The sequence below is a fragment of the Physella acuta genome, unplaced genomic scaffold (assembly GCF_028476545.2).
Source record: "Physella acuta isolate Inbredline_101_S28 unplaced genomic scaffold, ASM2847654v3 ptg000969l, whole genome shotgun sequence".
In the NCBI taxonomy this organism is placed as follows: domain Eukaryota; kingdom Metazoa; phylum Mollusca; class Gastropoda; family Physidae; genus Physella; species Physella acuta.
The window spans coordinates 316835-341322 of NW_026732486.1; the positions used below are offsets into that span (position 1 = coordinate 316835).

Sequence of the window (24488 nt, forward strand, 5' to 3'; positions counted from 1 at the left end):
ACAAATGACGTCAAAGATTGAGACGACTCTAATATCAAATGACGTCAAAGATAGAGACGACTCTAATATCAAATGACGTCAAAGATTGAGACGACTCTAATATTAAATGACGTCAAAGATTGAGACGACTCTAATATCAAATGACGTCAACTATTAATATCAAATGACGTCAAAGATTGAGACGACTCTAATAACAAATGACGTCAAAGATTGAGACGACTCTAATATCAAATGACGTCAAAGATAGAGACGACTCTAATATCAAATGACGTCAAAGATTGAGACGACTCTAATATTAAATGACGTCAAAGATTGAGACGACTCTAATATCAAATGACGTCAAATATTAATATCAAATGACGTCAAAGATTGAGACGACTCTAATAACAAATGACGTCAAAGATTGAGACGACTCTAATATCAAATGACGTCAAAGATAGAGACGACTCTAATATCAAATGACGTCAAAGATTGAGACGACTCTAATATTAAATGACGTCAAAGATTGAGACGACTCTAATATCAAATGACGTCAACTATTAATATCAAATGACGTCAAAGATTGAGACGACTCTAATAACAAATGACGTCAAAGATTGAGACGACTCTAATATCAAATGACGTCAAAGATAGAGACGACTCTAATATCAAATGACGTCAAAGATTGAGACGACTCTAATATTAAATGACGTCAAAGATTGAGACGACTCTAATATCAAATGACGTCAAATATTAATATCAAATGACGTCAAAGATTGAGACGACTCCATCAAAGACTGATACCCCAGCTGTGAGAGCCAGTCAGGAGAAACCCGATTGCTTGTAGAAGTTGTAGAGTTTGCTGATGGCCACAATGTAGGCGGCCGTGCGGAGGTCAAGGCCGAGGTTGAAGCTTTTGGCCGTGGCCATGATGTCGGCTGCTGCCCTCTCCATCGTCTGCTCCAGACCAGAGTGGACAATGTCCTTCTCTGACGCTCCTGATGCAAAACACAACATTAGATTTATGGAGGAATGTGTGGGCCTAAACCTACCTACGAGAAACCTATCTATGAGAAACCTACTTATGAGAAACCTATCTATGAGAAACCTATCTATGAGAAACCTACCGAAACCTATCTATGAGAAACCTACTTATGAGAAACCTATCTATGAGAAACCTATCTATGAGAAACCTACCGAAACCTATCTATGAGAAACCTACCGAAACCTATCTATGAGAAACCTATCTATGAGAAACCTATCTATGAGAAACCTACCGAAACCTATCTATGAGAAACCTACCGAAACCTATCTATGAGAAACCTATCTATGAGAAACCTACCTATGAGAAACCTACCAAAACCTACCTATGAGAAACCTACCTATGAGAAACCTACCTATGAGAAACCTACCAAAACCTACCTATGAGAAACCTACCTATGAGAAACCTACCTATGAGAAACCTACCAAAACCTACCTATGAGAAACCTACCTATGAGAAACCTACCTATGAGAAACCTACCTATGAGAAACCTACCTATGAGAAACCTACCTATGAGAAACCTACCTATGAGAAACCTACCTATGAGAAACTTACCTGTGATCCGAGCCTGGAACTCCTCACTAGGGAGGATGTTGATCTTGCGGACACCCTGCACGGAGTCATCGCCCACCCAGCTGTTGATGGACTTCTGGACACTGGTCAATTCAGGTATAGGACAATCATGTGAACATAGGACAATCACGTGACAACAGGACAATGACGGCTAAGGACAATGACGACATAGGACAGGGGTCTCCAAACTTTTCAGTCAGAGGGCCACATTAACTATCAAATTTCAGTTCGGTGGCCATTTAATTCCAAAATTGTCTGATTTTTCTGGGCAAAGTTCCTCAGCCATCATCAACTTTTTTTCCGTGGACAAAATGATCTCCGCGGGCCGGATAAGAGGACCTTGCGGGCCGCATCCGGCCCGCGGGCCGTAGTGTGGAGACCCCTGACATAGGACAATGACGGCACAGGACAATCACGTGATCACAGGCCACCCGGCTGAGAGAGTCACGAGACTCACCTGTTGAGCAGGTGAAAGTTGGCGTCACGCTCGTACTTGAAGGTGAGGCGTCCAAAGCTGACGTGGTTCAAGTTTTTCAACCACTCGAAGTAGGAGACCGTCACCCCGCCGGCGTTGATGTAGAGGTCAGGGATGACCAGCACCTTGCGCTCGAGCAAAATGGCGTCAGCGGTGGGCGTGGTCGGCCCGTTGGCCCCCTCGGCCACAATCTTGGCCTGCACAGATCACGTTATGTTTCAGTAGAAATGGCCATAGGTTGATGGAATTTAGTCAAGTACATGGGGCCATACTAAGCACCAACTGACCCATGCACCAACTGACCCGTACACCAACTGACCCATGCAGCAATTGACCCATGCACCAACTGACCCGTACACCAACTGACACATGCATCAACTGACCCATGCACCAACTGACCTTCAACTCGCTGGCGACCTTGGCTGTGATCTGCTTCTCGTTGGCCGCAGGCACCAAGATGTCACACTTGTGGGTCAGCAGATTCCCGGGGTAGGGCTGGGCTCCCGGGAACCCCACGATGGTGCCGTGTTCCTTCTTGTACCTCATGAGGGCCTGGGGGTCGATCCCATCCGGGTTGTAAATGTTGCCGTCAATTTCAGCCACCCCCGTGCACACAGACCCCGCCCTGTGAAGGTATCGCATGGTGTGAAAACCCACATTCCCTAGACCCTGTGGATGGAAGATGAAAACCCACATTCCCTAGACCCTGTGGATGGAAGATGAAAACCCACATTCCCTAGACCCTGTGGATGGAAGATGAAAACCCACATTCCCTAGACCCTGTGGATGGAAGATGAAAACACACATTCCCTAGACCCTGTGGATGGAAGATGAAAACCCACATTCCCTAGAACCTGTGGATGGAAGATGAAAACCCACATTCCCTAGACCCTGTGGATGGAAGATGAAAACCCACATTCCCTAGACCCCGTGGATGGAAGATGAAAACCCACATTCCCTAGACCCTGTGGATGGAAGATGAAAACCCACATTCCCTAGACCCCGTGGATGGAAGATGAAAACCCACATTCCCTAGACTGGATGGAAGATGAAAACCCACATTCCCTAGACCCTGTGGATGGAAGATGAAAACCCACATTCTCTAGACCCTGTGGATGGAAGATGAAAACCCACATTCCCTAGACTGGATGGAAGATGAAAACCCACATTCCCTAGACCCTGTGGATGGAAGATGAAAACCCACATTCCCTAGACTGGATGGAAGATGAAAACCCACATTCCCTAGACCTTGTGGATGGAAGATGAAAACCCACATTCCCTAGACCCTGTGGATGGAAGATAAAAACCCACATTCCCTAGACCCCGTGGATGGAAGATGAAAACCCACATTCCCTAGACTGGATGGAAGATGAAAACCCACATTCCCTAGACCCTGTGGATGGAAGATGAAAACCCACATTCCCTAGACCCTGTGGATGGAAGATGAAAACCCACATTCCCTAGACCCTGTGGATGGAAGATGAAAACCCACATTCCCTAGACCCTGTGGATGGAAGATGAAAACCCACATTCCCTAGACTGGATGGAAGATGAAAACCCACATTCCCTAGACCCTGTGGATGGAAGATGAAAACCCACATTCCCTAGACCCTGTGGATGGAAGATGAAAACCCACATTCCCTAGACCCTGTGGATGGAAGATGAAAACCCACATTCCCTAGACCCTGTGGATGGAAGATGAAAACCCACATTCCCTAGACCCTGTGGATGGAAGATGAAAACCCACATTCCCTAGACCCTGTGGATGGAAGATGAAAACCCACATTCCCTAGACCCTGTGGATTGAAGATGAAAACCCACATTCCCTAGACCCTGTGGATGGAAGATGAAAACCCACATTCCCTAGACCCTGTGGATGGAAGATAAAAACCCACATTCCCAAGACCCTGTGGATGGAAGATGAAAACCCACATTCCCTAGACCCTGTGGATGGAAGATGAAAACCCACATTCCCTAGACCCTGTGGATGGAAGATGAAAACCCACATTCCCTAGACCCTGTGGATGGAAGATGAAAACCCACATTCCCTAGACCCTGTGGATGGAAGATGAAAACCCACATTCCCTAGACCCTGTGGATGGAAGATGAAAACCCACATTCACTAGACTGGATGGAAGATGAAAACCCACATTCCCTAGACCCTGTGGATGGAAGATGAAAACCCACATTCCCTAGACCCTGTGGATGGAAGATGAAAACCCACATTCCCTAGACCCTGTGGATGGAAACATTAGCTGACATGAGCTGTCATGAGCTGTCATGAGCTGACATACCTGAACTATAAATTCCTTCTGATGAAACCCAGGTGCTAGTCCAATACTTTCCATATAGTCCGCGTTCATGATGAAGTTTTTGATGCCAAAGAAAACGCCTTTCCCAGTCGCCGAGATTCGCCCGTGTAGACCGCCCTGTAACAAGATGAAGAGTGTAGCCCGCCCTGTAACAAGATGAAGAGTGTAGCCCGCATTGTAACAAGAGTTATCGATCACTCAGGATCTCTGCCGGTCACCCAGCCAAGGCGGGAAGATTTGCATACAAGCTCCAGAAACTTATTTGAGTGCACGGTAGGCGCAGTGTTTCTTCCAGACTTTTTTCTCCGGGGGGGCACTTGAAATCTTCGGGGGGGCGGTAAACTTTCTTCGGGGGGGCGGACACTGTTAAAAGTATATATTTTCTATATAAATTATATAAATTTCATTTCGTTCGGGGGGGCGGTAAAATTTTTTCGGGGGGGCTTCGCCCCCCCCGAAGAGATGCCTGGAAGAAACTCTGGGTAGGCGGCGGTAGGTGGTGTATGCAAATATTCCAGAGCTACAGCTATTTATTATTTGTATGAAAGAAGAACATTGATGGCGACATGAACACAATTATTGAGCCAATGTTTTTGTGTGAATATTTCCCATTTGTTTGAACAGTTCATCCATTTCTAGTGTCTAAACTAGTAGCGTCCCTGTAATATTCCTACAGGTAAACATGCGACCTTCACAGATCTACTGCACTCTCAATTCAATTGGCATTTTGGACAGGTGGAAAACGAAAGCAGTTGAAGTCACTCACCTGCTTGATGGGCTTGCCTGTGAAGTCACTCACCTGCGTGATGGGCTTGCCTGTGACGTCACTCACCTGCGTGATGGGCTTGCCTGTGACGTCACTCACCTGCGTGATGGGCTTGCCTGTGACGTCACTCACCTGCTTGATGGGCTTGCCTGTGACGTCACTCACCTGCGTGATGGGCTTGCCTGTGACGTCACTCACCTGCGTGATGGGCTTGCCTGTGACGTCACTCACCTGCGTGATGGGCTTGCCTGTGACGTCACTCACCTGCGTGATGGGCTTGTCTGTGACGTCACTCACCTGCGTGATGGGCTTGCCTGTGACGTCACTCACCTGCGTAATGGGCTTGCCTGTGACGTCACTCACCTGCGTGATGGGCTTGCCTGTGACGTCACTCACCTGCGTGATGGGCTTGTCTGTGACGTCACTCACCTGCGTGATGGGCTTACCTGTGACGTCACTCACCTGCGTGATGGGCTTGCCTGTGACGCAGGCTCTGGCGTTGATGTCGCTGTAGCCGAGAGTGGTGGCGTAGGTGTCGGCTATCCAGCTCATCTCCCTCTCGCTGGTGCCCATGTCGGGGGCGGGCACGTCTATCCCGGGGTGGAGGAAACCTTTCTTGGCTAGCTCGGTGGTCAAGCGGCGGGTGATCCGCTCTAGCTCCGACACTGGGGACAGGCGGGTTGTAGGGTTAGGGTTGTGTGGGCGGGTTGTAGGGTTAGGGTTGTGTGGGCGGGTTGCTGGGTTAGGGTGGGCGGGTTGTAGGGTTAGGGTTGTGTGGGCGGGTTGTAGGGTTGTGTGGGCGGGTTGTAGGGTTAGGGTTGTGTGGGCGGGTTGTAGGGTTAGGGTTGTGTGGGCGGGTTGTAGGGTTGTGTGGGCGGTTTGCTGGGTTAGGGTGGGCGGGTTGTAGGGTTAGGGTTGTGTGGGCGGGTTGTAGGGTTGTGTGGGCGGTTTGCTGGGTTAGGGTGGGCGGGTTGCTGGGTTAGGGTGGTGTGGGTGGGTTGTAGGGTTGTGTGGGCGGTTTGCTGGGTTAGGGTGGGCGGGTTGCTGGGTTAGGGTGGTGTGGGTGGGTTGTAGGGTTGTGTGGGCGGTTTGCTGGGTTAGGGTGGGCGGGTTGCTGGGTTAGGGTGGTGTGGGTGGGTTGTAGGGTTGTGTGGGCGGTTTGCTGGGTTAGGGTGGGCGGGTTGCTGGGTTAGGGTGGTGTGGGTGGGTTGTAGGGTTGTGTGGGCGGTTTGCTGGGTTAGGGTGGGCGGGTTGCTGGGTTAGGGTGGTGTAGCGGGTTGATGGTGTAAGGACCCACCTGAATATAGTTTGGGGTCGATCCTGACCCCGGCTTTAGCGCCACCGAACGGAACGTTGACCAGGGCACACTTGTACGTCATCAGGGAGGCGAGGGCACAAACCTCGTCATAGTTGACGTTTGGGCTGAAACAAAAGGCAGACGTCAGATCTGATGTTACACGTCATCGTTATCTAACGCTTCTTTCTTCTCACCTAAAGATCCAGACTCACACAAAGACATCTGGAGACTCACCTGGAGACTCACCTGGAGACTCACCTGGAGACTCACGTGGAGACTCACCTGGAGACTCACCTGGAGACTCACGTGGAGACTCACCTGGAGACTCACGTGGAGACTCACATGGAGACTCACCTGGAGACTCACCTGGAAACTCACGTGGAGACTCACCTGGAGACCCACCTGGAGACTCACCTGGAGACCCACCTGGAGACTCACCTGGAGACCCACCTGGAGACTCACCTGGAGACCCACGTGGAGACTCACCTGGAGACTCACCTGGAGACCCACGTGGAGACTCACCTGGAGACTCACCTGGAGACTCACGTGGAGACTCACATGGAGACTCACCTGGAGACTCACCTGGAGACTCACCTGGAGACTCACGTGGAGACCCACCTTGAGACTCACCTGGAGACTCACGTGGAGACCCACCTTGAGACTCACCTGGAGACTCACCTGGAGACTCACCTGGAGACTCACCTGGAGACTCACGTGGAGACTCACCTGGAGACCCACCTGGAGACTCACCTAGAGACTCACCTGGAGACTCACCTGGAGACTCACCTAGAGACTCACCTGGAGACTCACCTGGAGACTCACCTGGAGACTCACGTGGAGACTCACCTGGAGACTCACCTGGAGACTCACCTGGAGACTCACCTGGAGACTCACCTTGAGACTCACCTGGAGACTCACCTGGAGACTCACCTGGAGACTCACCTGGAGACTCACGTGGAGACTCACCTGGAGACCCACCTGGAGACCCACCTAGAGACTCACCTGGAGACTCACCTGGAGACTCACCTGGAGACTCACGTGGAGACTCACCTGGAGACTCACGTGGAGACTCACGTGGAGACTCACCTGGAGACTCACCTGGAGACTCACGTGGAGACTCACCTAGAGACTCACCTAGAGACTCACCTAGAGACTCACATGGAGACCCACCTGGAGACTCACCTGGAGACTCACCTGTAGACTCACATGGAGACCCATCTGGAGACTCACCTGGAGACTCACCTGGAGACTCACCTGGAGACTCACCTAGAGACTCACCTGGAGACTCACGTGGAGACTCACGTGGAGACTCACCTGGAGACTCACGTGGAGACTCACGTGGAGACTCACCTGGAGACTCACCTAGAGACTCACCTGGAGACTCACATGGAGACCCACCTTGAGACTCACCTGGAGACTCACCTGGAGACTCACCTGGAGACTCACCTAGAGACTCACCTAGAGACTCACATGGAGACCCACCTGGAGACTCACCTGGAGACTCACCTGTAGACTCACCTGGAGACCCATCTGGAGACTCACCTGGAGACTCACCTGGAGACTCACCTGGAGACTCACCTAGAGACTCACCTGGAGACTCACGTGGAGACTCACGTGGAGACTCACCTGGAGACTCACCTAGAGACTCACCTGTAGACTTACCTAAAGCGAATGCCGCCCTTGCTGGGGGTGCGGTGCTGCTTGTGCTGTGCCCTGAAGGCGTGGACCAGCTCTGTGCTGCCGTCGTCACGCTGTAGAGGGAATGTGATGGACAGCACGTGCGAGCAGGGTTTGATGACAGACATGATGCCACGCACTTGCTTCATCTTGCGCTCCAAGGTTATAGGGTCAAGGTTACGTTTTCTGTTGATACAATAGTGGTCAGAACAGACGATTGGCTGGTCATAATCCTAATCTTAGCCCTGGTCATAAGCCTTATCCTAACCCTAGCCCTGGTCATAATCCTAACCCTAGCCCTGGTCATAAGCCTTATCCTAACCCTGGTCATAAGCCTAATCCTAACCCTGATCATAAGCCTAATCCTAGCTCTCGCCCTGTTCATAAGCCTAATCCTAACCTAGCCCTGATCATAATCCTAATCCTAGTCCTCGCCCTGATCATAAGCCTAATCCTAGCCTTGGTCATAATCCTAACCCTAGCCCTGGTCATAATCCTAACCCTAGCCCTGATCATAAACCTAACCCTAGCCCTGGTCATAATCCTAACCCTAGCCCTGATCTAAGCCTAATCCTAGTCTTCGCCCTGATCATAAGCCTAACCCTAGCCCTGATCATAAGCCTAACCCTAGCCCTGGTCATAATCCTAACCCTAGCCCTGATCATAAGCCTAACCCTAGCCCTGATCATAATCATAACCCTAGCCCTGGTCATAATCCTAACCCTAGCCCTGATCTAAGCCTAATCCTAGTCTTCGCCCTGATCATAAGCCTAACCCTAGCCCTGATCATAATCCTAACCCTAGCCCTGGTCATAATCCTAACCCTAGCCCTGATCATAAGCCTAACCCTAGCCCTGATCATAATCCTAACCCTAGCCCTGGTCATAATCCTAACCCTAGCCCTGATCATAAGCCTAACCCTAGCCCTGATCATAATCCTAACCCTAGCCCTGGTCATAATCCTAACCCTAGCCCTGGTCATAATCCTAACCCTAGCCCTGATCATAAACCTAACCCTAGCCCTGGTCATAATCCTAACCCTAGCCCTGATCTAAGCCTAATCCTAGTCTTCGCCCTGATCATAAGCCTAACCCTAGCCCTGATCATAATCCTAACCCTAGCCCTGGTCATAATCCTAACCCTAGCCCTGATCATAAGCCTAACCCTAGCCCTGATCATAATCATAACCCTAGCCCTGGTCATAATCCTAACCCTAGCCCTGATCTAAGCCTAATCCTAGTCTTCGCCCTGATCATAAGCCTAACCCTAGCCCTGATCATAATCCTAACCCTAGCCCTGGTCATAATCCTAACCCTAGCCCTGATCATAAGCCTAACCCTAGCCCTGATCATAATCCTAACCCTAGCCCTGGTCATAATCCTAACCCTAGCCCTGATCATAAGCCTAACCCTAGCCCTGATCATAAGCCTAATCCTAACCCTAGCCCTGATCATAAGCCTAATCCTAATCCTAATCCTGGCCCTAGCCCTGACCATAGACATGAAACTTGCCAAACAGAAACGAAACTTAACTGACCGATATCCTTCGGCAAGTTTTTCTTCCCATAGTATGACTGCTCGATCAACAAACTTGTCAATGAGCTGGGAAAACTTGACATTCTCATCGTCTGCCGGGCTCTCATTCGAGTGGTGTCGTCTGCTGTGGCGCCTGCCGGACAACAGGTTTGTCCAAACTGGCCTACCGAGAGCTCTGGGACGTTTGGTCCCCTCGACTAGAAAAGCCTGGCCACTGAAAGCCGAACATTTACTCAAGTGGCTACAAACTGATTTGAGCAGACGACCTCTGTACCCAGATGTGGATGCCAAGTGCCACCTGTTGGGCTGATGTTGCTGTAGTAGACGTGACAACATGGCTGACTTGCTCAACACAACACAAAACTTACGTCAAGAAAATGTCGAGCTTAGATCTTACGTTTTGTTCTCTTACGAATAGTCTCAAAGTTTCGATGACAGTACAGAAATGGAAAGTTGAGCTTGGATTCTAGCATTTCTTAATCCTCTAACCTACCCTAGGCTGAGAATCTCTGTCAGATAACACATGAACGCGATCTTCAATGTGAAACATGTCCGGATTAGAAAAGTGCTGACTACGTCACGATAACTTGAGTATTGTCCTTGTCAACAGCACACAATAATTTTATAACATACAAGCACGGGGTGCATATCTTGAGTCTAAATTCTGTTTCATTACTTTATGGTAACATATAACAGGTTGTACGTTTCCTGTGAATATATTGACAAACTTCGTGACAAGATTTTTAAAATATCTAGACAAATGTTGCATATCAAGGCGGATTTAGGTGCGCTTTAGCTGAAGATTTGTCTGCATGTTTGAGCGGTGCGCATGCCTGCTGAACGCGTTCAGGGTCAGATATTGTCAAAGAAACCACACACGGTAATACAGAGCTAAACAAAGCGTCGGAACATAATCTCTCAGTTGTAGTTGAAAGCAGCGAGTTTATTTCTCTAGAATCATCTAGATCTAGATTGGCCTCTAAATCTAGATCTGTGTTTTGAACAACCGGATTGTGGATACGTTACAAGGTTTGGCTTTCTAGCGGTAAAACAATGATCTCATACTTCAACTTCCGATACTGGAATTCCTTGTATAACATTTGCTGGGGGGGGGGGGGGGGGAATTGAAATTTGCGTTACGAGTTAGGGGTGGGGCGAGACATTTCTATACTTAATGTTCATATATTAGCCTAAAAATGATGTAGTCTATATAAGAATTAGCCTGGTGTTCTTGTATTTGCCTGTTGGTAGCTTTAAGCCGGGTGTTAGTTTTAAGGCCTGGTGTTAGTGGCCTAAAACTGAGGATTAGAGCAGAGATTAGCCATCAGATTAGCCATCAGATTAAACCGTTACCTACAGTCACATTCCTACACGAACTAAAAACTCACAAAATACAAACAAACAACTTAACCTGAATGTCTGTATAGTTTGATCACGTGACCTGAATGTCTGTATAGTTTGATCACGTGACCTGAATGTCTGTATAATTTGATCACTTGAATGTCTGTATAGTTTGATCACGTGACCTGAATGTCTGTATAGATTGATCACGTGACCTGAATGTCTGTATAGTTTGATCACGTGACCTGAATGTCTGTATAATTTGATCACATGAATGTCTGTATAGTCTGATCACGTGACCTGAATGTCTGTATAGATTGATCACGTGACCTGAATGTCTGTATAGTTTGATCACGTGACCTGAATGTCTGTATAGTTTGATCACGTGACCTGAATGTCTGTATAGATTGATCACGTGACCTGAATGTCTGTATAGTTTGATTACGTGACCTGAATGTCTGTATAATTTGATCACGTGACCTGAATGTCTGTATAGTTTGATCACTTGACCTGAATGTCTGTAGTTTGATCACGTGACCTGAATGTCTGTATAGATTGATCACGTGACCTGAATGTCTGTATAGATTGATCACGTGACATGAATGTCTGTATAGTTTGATCACGTGACCTGAATGTCTGCATAGTTTGATCACGTGACCTGAATGTCTGTATAGATTGATCACGTGACCTGAATGTCTGTATAGTTTGATCACGTGACCTGAATGAAACGACTGACCTGCTGCGGTCTGCTGGCGCTGGTGTGGGCGTCCTACGGCCTGAAGGAGAGTCAGGGAATTCCAGAACACACGGTGAGTGTGGGTTGTTGTGTGTGGCTCTGTCTTGTGTGTGGGCTCTAAGCTAGGCCCTGTGTGTGGGCTCTAAGCTAGGCCCTGTCTTGTGTGTTGGCCCTGTCTTGTGTGTGGGCTCTAAGCTAGGCCCTGTGTGTGGGCTCTAAGCTAGGCCCTGTCTTGTGTGTGGGCTCTAAGCTATGCCCTGTCTTGTGTGTTGGCCTTGTCTTGTGTGTGGGCTCTAAGCTAGGCCCTGTGTGTGGGCTCTAAGCTAGGCCCTGTCTTGTGTGTTGGCCCTGTCTTGTGTGTGGGCTCTAAGCTAGGCCCTGTGTGTGGGCTCTAAGCTAGGCCCTGTCTTGTGTGTGGGCTCTAAGCTATGCCCTGTCTTGTGTGTTGGCCCTGTCTTGTGTGTGGGCTCTAAGCTAGGCCCTGTCTTGTGTGTTGGCCCTGTCTTGTGTGTGGGCTCTAAGCTAGGCCCTGTCTTGTGTGTTGGCCCTGTCTTGTGTGTGGGCTCTAAGCTAGGCCATGAGTGTGGGCTCTAAGCTAGGCCCTGTCTTGTGTGTTGGCCCTGTCTTGTGTGTGGGCTCTAAGCTAGGCCCTGTCTTGTGTGTTGGCCCTGTCTTGTGTGTGGGCTCTAAGCTAGGCCCTGTCTTGTGTGTTGGCCCTGTCTTGTGTGTGGGCTCTAAGCTAGGCCTTGTCTTGTGTGTGGGCTCTAAGTTAGGCCATATGTGTGGGCTCGGCACTGTCTTGTGTGATGGTGTGAATGTTTTGTTAACCCCAAGTACATTTGTTGGATGTCTGATCTCTGTCGTCTGGGTGTGTTGTAAAGTCTTGTGTGACTTGTAGAACTGACTGAAACTAAAATAGGCAATGTCTCTCCATAGACTGGGCCAGTTCTAAAGGCGAGACGTGGCCCGCAGTTAGCTGGGGAGCATGGCCAGCGGCCCAAAGTTGAGGCCCAGTCCAGCTACGACTACCAAGGCCAACCAAAAGTTGGACGAAAACTGGCCGAGAAACTGGAGGTGGTCAGGCTAGCCAACGTGCCAGGTAAGTTGTGTCGATTTCTTGCCAGCTTGGCCACTGAAACCTGGCCAAATACGCCAGGACACTCCCAACTACACAATACTAACTACCACCTTTCCACTACCCACTACCCATTACCAACTACCCACAACTAACTAGCCTGTACCAACTACCCACTACCCACTATCAAATACCCACTACCAACTACTCACTACCACCTCTCAACTACCCACAACTACATCTCCACTACCAACTACCCACTACCAACTACCCATTACCAACTACCCACTACCTACTACCCACTATCAACTACCCACTTCCAACTACCCACTACCAACTACCCACTACCACCTCTCCACTACCACCTCTCCACTACCACCTCTCCACTACCACCTCTCCACTACCACCTCTCCACTACCACCTCTCCACTACCACCTCTCCACTATCAACTACCCACTTCCAACTACCCACTACCCATTACCAACTACCCACTACCACCTCTCCACTACCACCTCTCCACTACCACCTCCCCACTACCACCTCTCCACTACCACCTCTCCACTACCACCTCTCCACTACCACCTCTCCACTACCACCTCTCCACTATCAACTACCCACTTCCAACTACCCACTACCCACTACCAACTACCCACTACCACCTCTCCACTACCACCTCTCCACTACCACCTCCCCACTACCACCTCTCCACTACCACCTCTCCACTACCACCTCTCCACTACCACCTCTCCACTACCACCTCTCCACTACCACCTATCCACTACCACCTATCCACTACCACCTCTCCACTACCACCTCTCCACTACCAACTACCCACTTCCAACTACCCACTACCAACTACCCACTACCCACTACCAACTACCCACTACTCACTACCACCTCTCCACTACCACCTCTCCACTACCACCTCTCCACTACCACCTCTCCACTACCACCTCTCCACTACCAACTTCCAACTACCCACTTCCAACTACCCACTACCCACTATCAACTATCAACTACCCACTTCCAACTACCCACTACCAACTACCCACTACCCACTACTCACTACCACCTCTCCACTACCACCTCTCCACTACCAACCACCCACTACCACCTCTCCACTACCACCTCCCCACTACCACCTCCCCACTACCACCTCCCCCACTACCACCTCCCCACTACCACCTCCCCACTACCACCTCCCCACTACCACCTCCCCACTACCACCTCTCCACTACCACCTCTCCACTACCACCTCTCCACTACCACCTCTCCACTACCACCTCTCCACTACCACCTCTCCACTACCACCTCTCCACTACCACCTCTCCACTACCAACTACCCACTTCCAACTACCCACTTCCAACTACCCACTACCCACTACCAACTACCCACTACTCACTACTCACTACCACCTCTCCACTACCACCTCTCCACTACCACCTCTCCACTACCACCTCCCCACTACCACCTCTCCACTACCACCTCTCCACTACCACCTCTCCACTACCACCTCTCCACTACCACCTCCCCACTACCACCTCCACACTACCAACTCCACACTACCAACCACCCACTACCACCTCTCCACTACCACCTCTCCACTACCACCTCTCCACTACCACCTCCCCACTACCACCTCCACACTACCAACTCCACACTACCAACCACCCACTACCACCTCTCCACTACCACCTCTCCACTACCACCTCTCCACTACCAACTACCCACTTCCAACTACCCACTTCCAACTACCCACTACCCACTATCAACTACCAACTACCCACTTCCAACTACCCACTACCCACTACCCACTACTCACTACCACCTCTCCACTACCACCTCTCCACTACCACCTCTCCACTACCACCTCTCCACTACCACCTCTCCACTACCAACCACCCACTACCACCTCTCCACTACCACCTCTCCACTACCACCTCCCCACTACCACCTCCCCACGACCACCTCCCCACTACCACCTCCCCACTACCACCTCCCCACTACCACCTCCCCACTACCACCTCCCCACTACCACCTTCCCACTACCACCTTCCCACTACCACCTCTCCACTACCACCTCCCCACTACCACCTCCACACTACCAACCACCCACTACCACCTCTCCACTACCACCTCCCCACTACCACCTCCCCACTACCACCTCTCCACTATCACCTCTCCACTACCACCTCTCCACTACCAACCACCCACTACCACCTCTCCACTACCACCTCCCCACTACCACCTCCCCACTACCACCTCCCCACTACCACCTCCCCACTACCACCTCCCCACTACCACCTCTCCACTACCACCTCTCCACTACCAACTACCCACTACCACCTCCCCACTACCACCTCTCCACTACCACCTCTCCACTACCACCTCTCCACTACCACCTCTCCACTACCACCTCCCCACTACCAACCACCCACTATTAACCACCCACTACCACCTCTCCACTACCACCTCCCCACTACCACCTCCCCACTACCACCTCCACACCACCTCCTCCCCACTACCACCTCCCCACTACCAACCACCCACTACCAACCACCCACTACCACCTCTCCACTACCACCTCTCCACTACCACCTCCCCACTACCAACCACCCACTACCAACCACCCACTACCACCTCTCCACTACCACCTCCCCACTACCACCTCTCCACTACCACCTCTCCACTACCACCTCCCCACTACCACCTCTCCACTACCACCTCCCCACTACCACCTCCCCACTACCACCTCCCCACTACCACCTCCCCACTACCACCTCCCCACTACCACCTCCCCACTACCACCTCTCCACTACCACCTCCCCACTACCACCTCTCAACTACCACCTCCCCACTACCACCTCCCCACTACCACCTCCCCACTACCACCTCCCCACTACCACCTCCCCACTACCACCTCCCCACTACCACCTCCCCACTACCACCTCCCCACTACCACCTCCCCACTACCCACTAGCCAGTACTGAGCGTGTCCTAACCGTTGAACCTCCCCCCCCCCCCAGCTGACGACTTCCAGCCCGGGGTAGAGACTGACACGGACGACCCTGATGGAATCTTCCACCCGCTGGACGAGCTCAAGGCCATGAGGCCTGGCCCGGGGGTCATGTGGAGGGACCAGATGCCCATAGCGGCCGACACTAAGAGCAGCGAACTCAGGAGGAGGCGACGAGACCGGTCACGGCTTCCGGCAAAAGAGAAAACACACAACACGATGACGTCACCGGAAGTAAGCATCACCGGAAGTGGTCATAATGAAGACACAAATGGCAATCACCGTAGCCGTTTCATGAAGCGGCAAATTTTAGAAAGTTCGGGGGTCAAGTGGTCATCTGGTCCAACCAACGCTACAGCAGTCGGGAAACATGAAGATACAACAGTCGGGAAACACGCACCCAAAGTGGCCAACCCTGCCAACCCTGCCAACCCTTTTGCCCGGATGCTAATGTACGCCCGTGGAATGAGAAAAGCTAAAAATAGAAAGTCTCAACCAATCAACTCGAGCCACACTACGTCATCAGATCACGTGTACAGGAAGCTGCCGGGGAACATAGGAAGGGGGGAGAAACAGACGCGTCAGGAGGACGAGGACATCGACCGGCTGAGAAAAGTTTTACTTTCTACCAGAAACAATCTGGAACACGTGGCCCATCTTCTGCTGGGGTCTGTGGGGGGAGATCTCCAGTCACGTGACTTAGTCCAGTCACATGACTTAGTCCAGTCACATGACTTAGTCCAGTCACATAACCAGCACGGCGCCGACAGGAAAACGAATAGAAAAACGGCATTGTCCGCCAACTTTCCTGAGGTGGCGCCAAATGGGATGACGACAAACTTGAGTGAGTGGCCAACAGACGGACACACGCTGACCTTGGGCGCCAGACAAAAGAAGGTCAAGGTGAGCGACAAAGGCAACGCGACATCCACCAGAGACCACGGGAGGGTCGCCAGGCAGGCGGTAGACGATGGTGACGATGATGACGACGATGACGATGACGACATCGTCAACGACAGCGTGGACGACGACGGCGCTGAAGATGGCGGCGATACGGTTGATGATGACGACGATGATGATGATGATAACAGCCCAGGCATTACGTCATCAGATGCAGCAGACGACCCTTCACCGGATGACCCCAGTGTCGACGATAACGACAACGACGATGATGAAACCGTCGCCGTGGTCGATTCCGATAGCGTTGATGGCTTGGTAGATGATGACGAGCCTTCAACTGGTCCAATCGCTGAAACACCGAGTGAGGTCAAGGACGTTTCCAACGAGCTGCAGGACATTGTGGACGTTGCCATGGTTACGCCCGCCCCTGGGCTGCCGGTCCTCAAGAAAAAGACCTTTGACCCGAAAGCGTTTCGTGACCTCGAGCACAAGCTGGAGAAGATTGAAGAGGACATTCGCAAGAAGGAGGAGATAGAGGCCCCTCTTATCGGCGGCCCCGTGCTGGGTGCCCCAAAGTTTGGCAAGACCGACACGGCCCTGGAGCGTCAACTGAGGCAGGTCGAGGCCCAGCCGGTCAATCAGACGACCGGCAAGCATCGCGCAGCACCGGAAGTTGTGTACGATGACGGAAGTGACGACACAGGAAGTGACGAGGACAGAAGCACGCCAGGAGATTCCCCACCGGCTGACCTGAAGCCAGAGGAGAGGACGTTGGAGGAGGACACGGGGCTGTCCACGGCTGAAATCATTCAAGCGGAACAAATGATCCAGAAGGGGATGGAGACTGGTCAAGTTGGTGACGTCATGAAAAGGGCGTCGCTAAAAAAGAAAAAAAGTTTCAGAAAAATCAAGGCAGCACTTGAAGATGTAGAAGATGAGGTCGGTGATGGTGGTGAGGGGAACGAGAGAGGTGATGGCGGCGGGGGCAGTGAGGGGGACGGAGGAGGTGATAAAAAACGTCGGAAAAAAAGGATGAGTCACGACTTTAAGCGGACCCGGTATAAGCGAGCAGAGGGGGCAGCGTCACATGACCAGTTGTCTTTAGCTCAAATCTTAGCTCGTATTCAATCTCTTCGTAGGCAACAAGCTCAGAGCTTAAACTCGACCATAAAAAAACCGTTACTGAGGGAGGAACAAGCCCCCAACTTGACACACACGTTGGCGGTTAGTGGCAAGGGAAACAACTGGAGCAAAGTTGGAGGGAGGTCACGTGGTCGAGTTGTGCGCCCACATCTCAAGCCAAAAGGTGATCGTCGTGTGTTTGATACAAGGGCAAGTCCTAGAGTACATGGGATAGAAGTCAACATGGACACATCTAGAAACATGGACACATCTAGAAACATGGACACATCTAGAAACATGGACAGAAACATGGACACATCTAGAAACATGGACACATCTAGAAACATGGACACATCTAGAAACATGGACAGAAACATGGACACATCTAGAAACATGGACACATCTAGAAACATGGACACATCTATAAACATGGACACATCTAGAAACATGGACACATCTAGAAACATGGACAGAAACATGGACACATCTAGAAACATGGACACATCTAGAAACATGGACACATCTAGAAACATGGACACATCTAGAAACATGGACACATCTAGAAACATGGACACATCTAGAAACATGGACACATCTAGAAACATGGACACATCTAGAAACATGGACACATCTAGAAACATGGACACATCTAGAAACATGGACACATCTAGAAACATGGACACATCTAGAAACATGGACACATCTAGAAACATGGACAGAAACATGGACACATCTAGAAACATGGACACATCTAGAAACATGGACACATCTAGAAACATGGACACATCTAGAAACATGGACACATCTAGAAACATGGACAGAAACATGGACACATCTAGAAACATGGACACATCTAGAAACATGGACACATCTAGAAACATGGACACATCTAGAAACATGGACACATCTAGAAACATGGACACATCTAGAAACATGGACACATCTAGAAATATAGACAGAAACATGGACAGGAATATGGACACATCTAGAAACCTAGACATGCCTGGAAATATGGACAGAAACCTAGAAATGGACAGGAACATGGACATGTCAAGAAACATGGACATGCCAAGAAACATGGATTACGAAGACCTTATTCAAGTTCTTTTTGATGAGCATGGTCAACTTAAGCAACCTGACGAACCGTTTAATGACGAATCATTTAACGACGAACGGTCAAACGTCCATCCATCAAACGACGAACCGTTTAACGACGAACCGTTTAATGACGAGCCATCAAATGTTGAAACTGACCAAATGAGCCACCTGTCGGCTGTCACCTCCCCCGCGCCAAATGTTGAAACTGACCAAATGAGCCACCTGTCGGCTGCCACCTCCCCCGCGCCAAATGTTGAAACGGACCAAATGAGCCACCTGTCGGCTGTCACCTCCCCCGCGCCAAATGTTGAAACTGACCAAATGAGCCACCTGTCGGCTGTCACCTCCCCCGCGCCAAATGTTCTGGCTGACAGACAGACTCCCCAGCAGAGGGCGGGAAAAAACCGGACAGAACCAGCTCACAGTCTCAACATGCATCAACACGGTCACGTGAGAAAACGTCCTGACCTTGAGCGCGTGGCTCAGCAGACGTCAAAGAAAGGTCAGCTGTACATGGAGAAGCAAGTCTTGAGGAAGCTAGGGGCGGGGCGAACGTTGAACCGACCCAAGAACACGATCGAGTCCTATCAGTCGGTCAGTCACCTGAGCACAGGTGTCCCAAACCACGTGACCAGCGAGACCCACCATCAGGGCGGCGCCCAGGGTCATCAGGTCAACCCCCAAGGTCATCAGGTCAACCCTCAGGGTAATCAGGTCAACCCTCAGGGTCATCAGGTCAACCCCCAAGGTCATCAGGTCAACCCTCAGGGTCATCAGGTCAACCCCCAAGGTCATCAGGTCAACCCTCAGGGTCATCAGGAGAACTCCCAGGGTCATCAGATCAACCCCAAAGGTCATCAGGTCAACCCCCAGGGTCATCTGGTCAACCCTCAGGGTCATCAGGTGAACTCCCAGGGTCATCAGGTCAACCCTCAAGGTCATCAGGTCAACCCGGCCAACTTTCAAAACCGGCACCGTTATCAGGGCACCAGAAGGTCTCCCAATGTTGAGGGGAGAAAGTTTCCTGAGTTTGCCGGAAAATATCGGCCTCAGTCGCACATATTAGATATTCGTGTGCCCGAAAATCATCTGCCGGTTCTGGAATACCAAGGACAATCTAAAAATAGACAACCAAATTCTGATTTCCCATCAAACACAAACGAAGATAACGTCATGCTTGAAAAGTTATTGCAAACACCAGCAGACGCCATGTTGCCGAGACAACATCGTCTGCCCATGATGGATGTACTTTACGGTAACCTTGACAACCAACATGGGCAGGACACACTCCCCCACTTGGGGAAACAAACAGCAGCAGACGTGGAGCAGCTGTTTCCGCCTTCATACAAACGTCAAGGTGACTCGAGAGCCAGGGGCCACCGGCCAGTATACAGAGCCAGGGGCCACCAGCCAGTGCACAGAGAGCCAGGCCACAGTGGCCACCGGCCCGTGCTCAGAGCCAGGGGCCACCGGCCAGTGCTCAGAGCCAGAGGCCACCGGCCAGTACACAGAGACAACAGCACGACTCGCCTGGCCCACGTTTCTGGCTTTAACCTGGACAACCTCTCCAACCAGCAGTACGCCCAGCTTGTCAACGACATCATGGACTTCCCCATTGAGATCAGAATTGACCGGCGGCTGCGCAGGTCAGCGAGCAAACTTGTAAACAAGAAGGACCCGGAGACCGCGAAAGAAGTTGAGCTGAAGCATCAGATGATGGACATGCTCAAGATGTTCCCCGAGTCGGGCGCCGAGCGGGCGGCGGAGGACAGGCTAGAGCAGCAGGACCAACAGGAGCTGGAGCAGTCGGACCTGAGCCAGACCATCGCCAGGCTGGACAGCCAGGACAACACGCCCTTCATAGACACGGCGGATGCCGGCGACCTTTTTGCCCAGAAGCACCGCATCAGACGAAACGTCGGCAACAAGCACCACAGCAAACGAAATATCGAACAGAAGAATACAGGTGAGGCTAACTTTAATAGAACTTTTAAAACCGATTTATTGTCGTCTAGATACAGCGGTCAACCATCTACAGGGAACCAACCATCTACAGGGAACCAACCATCTACAGGGAACCAACCATCTACAGGGAACCAACCATCTACAGGGAACCAACCATCTACAGGGAACCAACCATCTACAGGGAACAAACCATCTACAGGGAACCAACCATCTACAGGGAACCAACCATCTACAGGGAACCAACCATCTACAGGGAACCAACCATCTACAGGGAACCAGTCCACTCACATTAGCGCCAAGCCTCAGCCCTCGGGTGGAGGGCCGCCCAGTAGTGCCACCAGGAGCAGACGATTCACTCCTCTGGTAGAGAGCGAGGAGCCAGAGAAAGACGTGGCAGTCCGGAACGAAATCCTGGACAAATGGAGCGCCGACATGAGCGTCAAGAGCGACTTTGACGGGGAGCCAGCTTTCTTCAACAAAATTCCTTACCTCCTGGAGAAGGAGAGCATCGTCTCGCAGAAACTAGCGCAGGTCCTAGCAGAGACTGACGACCCCATCTCCTTCATATACAACAGCGAGGACAAGACAAAGGACCTGAGGGACCTGTCTGAGTCAGGGATCTCCGCCATGCCCCGGGGTCTGCTGACGTCAGAGACTGACCTCAAGGTGTCCCGTGTGGAGATGGAGGACGCACAGAAGGATGACGAGGCCGCCGAAGATTTGGCAGTTTTACATTACGACCAGGACCTGCGGGACCACGAGGAGATTAAAGTAGATGTAGAGGACTACATCGACGAGGGGGAGGACGGCTACATAGACGAGGGGGTGGAGGAGTTTGGGGACGACCCCACGGGCGAAAATTCCGAGGCCAGGCTGATTGAGGGTGAGACGGTCGAGGACTACGTGGGGGACAAGTACGAGATGGCGCAGTACGGCAAAGTCTTTGACGTGCCGGTCGTCAAGAAGTTCCCGACAGACGAGGATGCCAGCCCCAAGAATCCAAGCTTGAGGCGACGACGTGAGACACACCCAGGGAGGTACACCCCACCCCCCGGGCCACCCCCTGTGACAGCACAAGAAGATGTTGAGAGCAAAGCGAGGAATATTGAGGCCATTTTGATGGATGACGTCACGGAGCCGACACCCCTGGGTGAAGATGATGAGAAGCAAGTGGAGGAGAACGGCGACGAAACAGAGAGAGAAAAAGTTGTGGAGGACACGGGCATGTCGCCAGAGATGAGGGAAGAGATGGAGAGAAAGGCGATGCTGCTGGAAGAGGAAGAGAAGTTGGAGGCTGAGAGAGAAATGCTGATAGAGGCAGAGGAGGAGGTGAGGAGGATGGAGGAGGCTCAAAAACTGGAGGCCCTCAAGGAGGAGAGGGTCAATACAACATGGCGGATGGACAGTGACGTCATTCAGGCCAACACCAGCGATGACGAGAATTTATTTGAGACGTTGGCTAACGTCACGACCAAACCTGCTGCTGACGTCACGACCAAATCTGCTGCTGAAGTCACGAGCACAGTTGACGTCACTGGGGATGGTGAGGATGGGGAGATCCCATCACGTGACATGAAGCACGTGAGCCATGACGTCAAACCGAGGCCGCCTGGCATTGAGGACTACCGTGATGAGGAGGCTGACATAGAACTGGAGGTCAAGGACGACAGAGGGCGGGTGGAGGAGGACGTGGCAGACGACAGCAGAGATGAAGCTGAGGACACACCACAGACCAACAGTGAGGAAGATGAGGATGGGATAGAGTTGGACGACAAAAATGGAAAGAAAGAGGTGGAAGACGAAGTCGCTTTCCTTGAAGAAGATCTGACGACCAAAAAGACAGGTATAGAACGGGGTCCTGTCCTTTTGTGTAACATGGGGCCCTGTCTTTTTGTTTTACATGGGGGCCTGTCTTTTTGTTTTACATGGGGGCCCCAGTACTTTTTAGCGCAATTTCCTTATAGGAATTGCGATTATTAACTCGTCATTTCTGGATGGATGTGCGCAGCTTTAAGTCGTATCTCCTCCTCAACGAAGCAATATCCTGGATTTCCCGGAAAAGCCAAAAAACCTCGGAAAAAATGCAGTTTTTGGCCCATATCTCGGCAACCAGACCACTTAGCGACTTGAAACATTTACCAATCGATTTCTGCCATAATTTAGAACAATATTGCCGAAGAAAGTTTTCAAAAATATCCTTTCGTTCGGTCACAAAATGTTTTAAAAAATTACATAAACACCTACAAACCGATCGTTCTCCTAGCTTGAACGCACCCCAGCATTATACGTCTTGTGTTTTGTCCCCGTGTGTGCTTTACGCCACGACAGAGCTATTTTTAGATAACATAAGGAAATTGCGCTTAAATTGTCACTAGACTTTTTATTAACTTGTTTGTTAAATGTTGACCCTGTCCTTTTTAACGTGGTACACAGGGGGGGGGGGGGGGGCTGTCATATCGAGCATGCTGTGATATTGAACATGTCACTTATGTGGGGGGGGGGGGGGGGGGGACACTGGGGCGATGTCAACACGTTGAAACCTTCTTAATTTACAGGTCACGAGTTCAGGTTGCTCTGTCTATGATGAGCGTGTAATATTGTTTTTGTTCTATTTTTAGTGACCTACTCCTGGGCAGACTGGAGCGCATGTAGCGCCACCTGTGGGGTCGGGCAGCGCTTCCGGTTTAACCGCTGTCCCAACGGTGCCCCGTGCATGGGGAAACTGGCCAGTGAAGAGATAGAAGTCTGCTCCGATAGGGACTGCTAGCAGAGTCACGGGGCTCACGGGGATACACGTCCAGATGGGCGCGTCTATGGTGGTGACACACCTCTCGAAGTGACACACCTCTCGTGGTGACACACCTCTCCTGGTGACACACCTCTCGTGGTGACACACCTCTCGTGGTGACACACCTCTCGTGGTGACACACCTCTCGTGGTGACACACCTCTCGTGGTGACACACCTCTCGTGGTGACACACCTCACGTGGTGACACACCTCACGTGGTGACACACCTCTCGTGGTGACACACCTCTCGTGGTGACCATATTCCCTGTGTGGCTGATGGCGAAGACCCAGAACTGTCAAGCCACTGGAAGAACACGTCCACATTTGTTGTGTAGCTACCGTGATGGTAGCCTACCGTGATGGTAGCCTACCGTGATGGTAGCCTACAGTTATGGTAGCCTACCGTGTTACAAATTACATTGCTACACGGCTACCCCGTCAAGTCAATATCCCGAGTTGTTACTTCAGTATTTATACAAATTGTAATATTTTAAAATTTAGATGCATTTTTTATGTTTTAAAGTGTAATGCTTTTGTTTTGTTAAATTTTCTAGATCTATAGGTTTAACCAATAAAATGTTTCAATTTTAAACTATACCAGGGAGTTTAGTGCTATTTGGGACATACGGGACATACTGTGTATTACTGTGTATGACATTATGTAGTCTTTAGACCAGAGTTTCTTCCCGGCATCTCTTCGGGGGGGGGGGGGGGGGGGGGGGGGGGAGGGGATTTATATAGTAAACATACACTTTTACTAGTGTCCGCCCCCCCCCCCCGAAAAATGTTG

At 50.9% G+C, this 24488-nt stretch overlaps 2 protein-coding genes across 2 annotated transcripts; one reads left to right on the forward strand and one right to left on the reverse strand.

Moving 5' to 3' along the window:
* Positions 1-761: 761 nt before the first annotated feature.
* On the reverse strand, positions 762-10247 carry LOC131954009 (glutamate dehydrogenase, mitochondrial). Its single transcript, XM_059317486.1, has 9 exons — positions 9658-10247; positions 8107-8307; positions 6445-6569; positions 5610-5812; positions 4364-4498; positions 2469-2738; positions 2052-2266; positions 1577-1677; positions 762-977 (listed from the first exon to the last, which is right to left on the reverse strand). The coding sequence occupies exons 1-9, from the start codon at positions 9990-9992 to the stop codon at positions 802-804; spliced, it is 1761 nt and encodes a 586-aa protein (XP_059173469.1). The 5' UTR covers positions 9993-10247; the 3' UTR covers positions 762-801.
* A 201-nt stretch (positions 10248-10448) lies between these two features.
* Positions 10449-24197, forward strand: LOC131954016 (uncharacterized). The gene is made up of 5 exons (XM_059317498.1): positions 10449-10685; positions 11702-11806; positions 12670-12832; positions 15836-22753; positions 23529-24197. Exons 2-5 carry the CDS (start codon positions 11720-11722, stop codon positions 23675-23677), a joined length of 7317 nt encoding a protein of 2438 aa, XP_059173481.1. The 5' UTR covers positions 10449-10685; positions 11702-11719; the 3' UTR covers positions 23678-24197.
* The last annotated feature ends 291 nt before the right edge of the window (positions 24198-24488 follow it).